Source organism: Cryptomeria japonica, chromosome 9 (assembly GCF_030272615.1).
Source record: "Cryptomeria japonica chromosome 9, Sugi_1.0, whole genome shotgun sequence".
In the NCBI taxonomy this organism is placed as follows: Eukaryota; Viridiplantae; Streptophyta; class Pinopsida; order Cupressales; family Cupressaceae; genus Cryptomeria; species Cryptomeria japonica.
The window spans coordinates 501,739,060-501,745,860 of record NC_081413.1 but is presented as its reverse complement, the minus strand read 5'-3'; the positions used below and the strand labels follow the sequence as shown (position 1 = coordinate 501,745,860).

At 32.6% G+C, this 6,801-nt stretch overlaps 1 protein-coding gene across 1 annotated transcript; it reads left to right on the top strand.

Annotated features, from left to right (window-relative positions):
- Nucleotides 1-4,969: 4,969 nt before the first annotated feature.
- On the top strand, nucleotides 4,970-6,801 carry LOC131039337 (peroxidase 56-like). The gene is made up of 4 exons (XM_057972048.2): nucleotides 4,970-5,131; nucleotides 5,518-5,709; nucleotides 5,854-6,019; nucleotides 6,398-6,801. Exons 1-4 carry the CDS (start codon nucleotides 4,970-4,972, stop codon nucleotides 6,799-6,801), a joined length of 924 nt encoding a protein of 307 aa, XP_057828031.2.

Here is a 6,801-nt window from a genome sequence, read left to right as displayed (position 1 = left end):
GATTTCAAATTTATACTATACTTAAGATTTCATTATTTCTACTCACCTTTAGTTTTATAACATTTGGTATCAAAGCCTAGCATGTTCTATTTCTTGGGTGGTAGAACATTGGTTTTTTTGAGTTGTAGTGGGAGTTTGGTTGATCTATTTTTTGTAGATTTTTGTTGATATCATGGCTGCAACTTCTTTTTGTTTGGACATTGAAAAAGTTCAACAAATTAGGTTATGAATTCTGAAAGTTGAAAATGGAAGATCTCCTTGATGAATGAGATCAATGGGTGACTGTAACAAGTGTAAAGAATATTGGGAGTTTGACTGATGATAATTGACAAAAGATGGACAAAAAGGAATGAGGTACAATTATATTATATCTTTCTTATTCCATTTTTTAAAATGTGTCAAATCAAAAGATGGCATATACTTTGTTAAAATAGATAAATGAGATCTAATAAGCTTAAAGTCTGGCAACCAAACTCTACTTGAAGCAACAAATATTTTCTCTTAAGATGAAGAAATGTGATACAATAGTTGATCATTTAAATTATTTTAAATTGATTTTAAGTCAAATAGCCTGTATAGATGTAATTGTTGAAGAAGTGGATAAATGCATCATTCTTCTTTGTTCTTTACCTAAGTCACATGGGATTTTAATTATTTCTATCATTGCTAACCTTGAGAGTCGAAGATCTAAATATGGGTGCCCTTGTTGCAACTTTGTTGGCACAAGAAATGAGGAGAAAGGCTATGAATAGTTTAGGTGATGCTCTTAATGCTAGGGGAAGGCCTAATGAAAGAGGGTGTAAAGGAGATAGGAATGTTCCTTGGACAAATATAAGGGTAGATCTAAAACTCTTGGTAAAAATAATAAAGTGAATTGTTGGAGCTGTAGAAAGAGAGGACATGTTAAAAAGGAATACAAGAATCCAAAAAAATAGTTTGATTCCTTTGAGAAATTATCAAACTCAGGTGATGAAACTCTGGTTTCTTCTCTTCATATTATAACTAATAGACATTGGTTAATAGATCTGGAAGATACTTGTATCATGAATCCTCATAAGAAGTGGTTTTCCACATATAAGAAATATGATGGAGAAGTCTACCTCGGTGATAACTCTTCATATCATATAGGAAGAAAGGGTAATATTCTGATGTGTTTTAGGGATGGGAGGATAAAATCTCTTTTAGGTGTTTTGCATGTTTCAAGTTTAGAAAGAAAACTGATTTTAATTTCTATGAAAAATGATTTGGGATTACATGTAACATTTGAAAAGAATGGTTGTAGATTGGCAAGAGGATTCTTGGTGGTAGAAAGAGGGACAAGGAAGGGGACTTTGTTTAGTATTAATGCTACAACTATTGTTAAATATACCAATGTTACTGAATCTAAAAACACTTGTCTATTGTGGCATCTTAGATTGGGTCGCAAACATGAGTCTAGTTGAAAGACTATTTTTAAGTAAGAAGTTGTTGATTGTTTCTCATTTTGTGATGAGAAAAATAATTTTTGTGATCATTGTGTGTATGGTACAAACAAAATAGAAAATATTTTCCTTTGGGTAGTAATAAAGCTAAAAATAAACTGGATATTATTCATTGGGATGTATTTGGCCTTGTGTCCATATTGAATATATTGTGAAAAGTCTAGATATTTTCTCTTTTATTGACGGTGTTTCAAAATACATCTAGTTATATTTTATGAGGCATAAATATGAAGTTTTCACTAAGTTTAAATATTAAATAAGGCCTTAGTTGAAAACTGAATAGATTGTAAAGTAAAAGTTCTGAGAATTGATAATGGAGGAGAATATTGTTCTAATGAATTTGATGAATTTTATAAGCATGTAGGAATTGCCAAACAAAAAACTACTCCATATACTTAATATAATGGAGTTGCAAAAATGATGAATTGTAAAATTATGGAAAGTGACAGAAGTACATGTTAAGTGGTTCATGACTTGATAAATTATTTTGGGTAGAAGTTGTATGTGTATTTCTTGTTACTTGTTAAATAAATCTCCTTGTAAGGCTCTTGAAACAACACCTTATGAAATGTGGTAAGGTAAGAAAACTTCTTTTTCACATTTAAGGGTAGGTAAAAGCACAAAATTGTGTCATGTTTCAGGCCAACTTATCAGCACAAGTGAATTTAAATAATTCTAACTAATAAATAATTTTAGTCAAACATATGGTCTATAGAGATTCATTATAGCTATGTTATAGATGGGCCACAATTTTTTCAATTGGAATTGTCTACTAAATGTATATTTTATACCATTTTGGGTCTTTTACCAATTTTATTTTATTTTTTGAAAAAAACGATGTTTCAACAACTCTTACTCTTAGAAATAATATTTTTTTGAAATGTAAAAATATCGTTTTATAGATTTATAAGCTCCTTTTTAGGTTTAGTAGGAACACCAACTTAAGCTGCTTTTTTAGGTTTAGTACATGTGTCTACAAGAAGAAATTTGGAGCATATGGTTCATTGGAGAAGTACAAAGCTATATTGATAGCTAAGAGCTACTCCCAAAGAGAGTTGATTTTGGTGAGATATTATCTCCTGTTACTAAATTATCCTCTATTAAATTTCTTTTATCAACTGCTACTACTACTAACATGCAAAACCATGAAATGAATGGAGTAATGCCACATTGGATTAGGGTGGGAACCGCCTATTGGGGCTCAACATGAAAAACTTAAATCACATTTTTCATGTGAAAAAATGGAATAATAGGGACTCTAAGGAACAAAGGGTCTTGTCACTGAATGACCAAATGGGGCTCATGGACGATTTATGTGAAGATTTTACCAACCTAATAGGTCAACGATAAATTAGAATTTTTAACACAGACCATTAATGAAGAAATTAGGGTTTTAGGCATGGCAAAGAGATAAACCCTAGTATTTGTAGGGGATAACTCTTAATTCTTTCATAAGACCGTTAACAGGTCATAATCTTAAATTTTGAATGAGGAGGAAGAGTGTTGGCGAAGATGGAAGGAAAAAGTATGAGATACATTAGTGGGAATAAGAAAATACAAATATGAATAAGAGGGTGGAAGATTAGGAGGGGAATGAGTGGAACAAAAAGTATATCAAAAAGAATAATACAACCATAAGAGAAGGGGAGTGAAGTATATGTATCAAATGGTTGAGGATGATAGGAAGTAGGGAAGATAGGCTATTCACATAAATTATGTGACCTATGCACTATAAAGTATCATGTTCCAAAGGATGGGAAATTTGCATGTGCCGAAGACCATACACTAAAGAGTAGAGGTTAGTGGCACCATCTCCATACACACCCACCTCATCTCTAATAAGGTTAAGGTGAGAAGAAATAATAGGAACCATGATTAAATTTTTTATTAAAGGAAAGGTGTTAGACTCTTCAAAAGTGGGTAGACAAAGGAGATCATACACTTTCAGGTTAAAATGGGGATGTTGTGGAGAGGGAGAGTACTATGATAGGAAAGGTGAGAACCTTATGAAGAAGGGGGCATGAATACCTATGAAAATTAAATGATGAATTAGATAATAAGTATGTAATGATAAATTAGGGAAAGAATGAAGGGAAAATAAGGTGTTAGGTAGGTGAGCACAAGTGTTGGGAAGGTGTATTTAGAAGTATTTGAAGACTGAACATGTGAATAAGGGTGCTAGGGAGGGTGGGGAGGTGTTGGAAAGAGGAAAATGAATCTTGTGAAGATTTGAGGTAGGGGTTGTGAATATAAATTTAAATGAGGATGGTGTGAAGATAGGAATGCAAAGTCATAGCAAGACAAAACATATTGTTGCACATTGGAATTTGAGCGTTGAGAAGAGAATACAAAATTTAATGAAAAGAAGACAAGTAAAAAGATGTAAGGGGGAAGCATGAAATTTGTCAAGTTTGCTAACTATGTCTTTGTATCATATTTAAATGTGTCGTTCACTATTTTCCAAGCTAAATCTCAAAAAATTTAATGTGCAAGAAGGTTGGGCTCAATAAATGGAAGGTAAATTTAGATTGATGTACTAATTATGTAAACAATATGAACAATCACTAATCATAATACCTTTTTATGTTCTAATCTAACTTAGTGAAATCGAATTGAATTCTAGTAACCCAACAAATATGAAACAATATTCATATTTCTTTAATTAAGCTACTCTAACACTAGTATTGTGACAAAAACATGTAAACAAAAATATAAAGGTAAGATGAAACAATTTCATTATTGAAGATTGGTAGAGTCTAATTGTTGAAAATTGTTGAGATCTTAGGTGGAAGAAGATGTCTATAAAGTTGTAGAAAATTATAATGTGCTTGAACATGAGAGTTGTGAATGGACATGAGTGTCTTGTGCAACTATGTAACAAAGAGATGCACTTATTTGATAAAAGGATGCTCATGTTTAACATCGTAATGCTATGATTTGATAATGGAACAGTAGGAGTATCTTTTATTTAATACAATCACATAATAAACAAACAAACCATTTCATTCACACTAATTTCCCATTAAAACATTTGATATTAAAACAAGATCTTCGACAACATGATGATGTGGAATCATTGTAGATAAGTTGAATATTTTTTAATAAATATCATATCCAAATAAATAAACATATCATGCAAGAGTCAACTAGCTTTTTAAAGGTTCAGCGGATATGCATGCCAACTAGATACCATTCATCGAACAGCTTCACCTCATTGTCCCTCTGACTTTTCCACACCACGACCATCAAAACATTTCTTCAATAGGTAGTATGACAGTAAGCGTTTTCTTTTTTTAAAAAAATATTTTCCCTTTTTGGCATATGACCGCGCAACATAAATTTCAAAAAACTACTGTACGGAACGATGCACACATTGTCCCGTTGTTTGAGTCAATTTAATGAACGCCCGTCAGAAGAGGCAAGCAATCATGGGTTCATCATGGAGGTATTCAGAATATTGCCAATAAATTTTAAATTATGCACTTATTATGTGTGTGTGTGAAGGATCGGCTTTGAGGCGTAATTTCTACAAGAAGAGCTGCCCTTCGGCTGAGGCCACAGTTGAACTTGTGGTGAAGAAATACATAGCCAAGGATCGAACCCTTGCGGCTCCTCTCTTACGGATGCATTTCCATGATTGTTTTGTTCGAGTCAGTACTATATTAATATTATCAAGTTTTTAAAATCTAGATTATGTTAGAGATTTTTTGCATCAATGGATCATACTTTATGATCTATCGTTAGGATGATAAGAAAGAGCAGAAGGAGATAAAAAATCACACCATGATTCATTATCAGGATGATGAGAGAGCGTAAGGAAATTAAAAACATCACATTCTGTTGTGCATCATTAAGATGATAAGAGAGAACGCAAAAAGATAAAAATTCTCTTCATACGATATGAAATGTTAATGCAAAAAAATTCTCCGAAAACAATTTTAACAATAACCCAATTTATTTGTGCAATATTCCTCTATAAATAGATTTTAGTATCTAAATTTGATTGGTTTTGGTTTGTTGTGGTAAATTTGACTAGGGCTGCGATGGATTAGTGCTTCTGAATTCCACAGCCACCAACACAGCAGAGAGAAATGCCATCCCAAACCTGAGCCTGCGTGGATTTGAAGTAATTGATGATGCTAAGGCAGAGTTAGAGAAGAAATGTCCAGGCGTCGTTTCCTGTGCTGACATTCTTGCACTGGTTACTCGAAATGCTGTGGTTGTTGGGGTAATAAATTGTAATCCATAATTGAATTGTTCATTTCTGAAGAGACATTTGAGTGTTTATGGAGTTATATGTGAAATTCTTAAACTTCGAGTATCTGTGAGCTATATGTGAAATTTTTATGTTAATGTTTGAAGTTATGTGCAGAGTGGAGGTCCATTTTGGCGTGTTAGAACAGGACGTAGAGATGGAATAATATCTCAACAGAATGAGGTTTTGGCCAACCTTCCTCCACCTTTTGCAATTTTTTCGCAACTTCGAACTTCTTTTGAAAGAAAAGGATTAACTGTCAAGGATCTCGTGGTTCTTTCAGGTAGAAAATTAGAATAGATATCTTAAATTCATTTATCTGAAAAATATCAAGAAATATCAATTTGGAACCATTTTGTTTACTTAAAAGTTATTTTATTTTAATTTGAAACAATTTTATTTACTATATGACATGAATTTTATGTGCTGTTTATTTTGAAAATACTATGTTTATTGCTAAATATTAATATTTTGGCGTGTAAATGTCTGTCCAATATAAGATGAAAGATAAAAAAAATTGTTAAAATGTTCATATCATTACACTCCACTCCTTATTATCATTGTAAAATATCTATCAACATTAACAGATAAATATATTTTAAATACTAAAATACTGACTAATCATGATTCTCAATTTGATGTTTATGACTTCTGTGAATAGGTGCACATACCATAGGAAATGGCCACTGTGCTGGATTCCACAACAGACTGTACAACTTCACAGGAAAAGGAGACACAGACCCTTCCCTAGATCCCACCTATGCCCAATTTTTGAAGAGCAAATGTACCAGCCTTACAGACACTACAACCTCTGTAGAAATGGATCCCAAAAGCTCCCTCACTTTTGATAGCCATTACTTTACTAATCTTCAAGCAAAGAGGGGCCTCTTCCAGTCTGATGCTGCCCTTCTCACACATTCTGTTGCCAAAAAAGTTGTTGTTAAGCAGTTGGAGGAAAATAGCTTCTTTGAAAACTTCAAGCATTCTATGGAAAAGATGTCAGAAATTGAAGTTTTGACTGGAATCACCGGGCAAATTAGACACCACTGTGCTTTCGTGAACTGA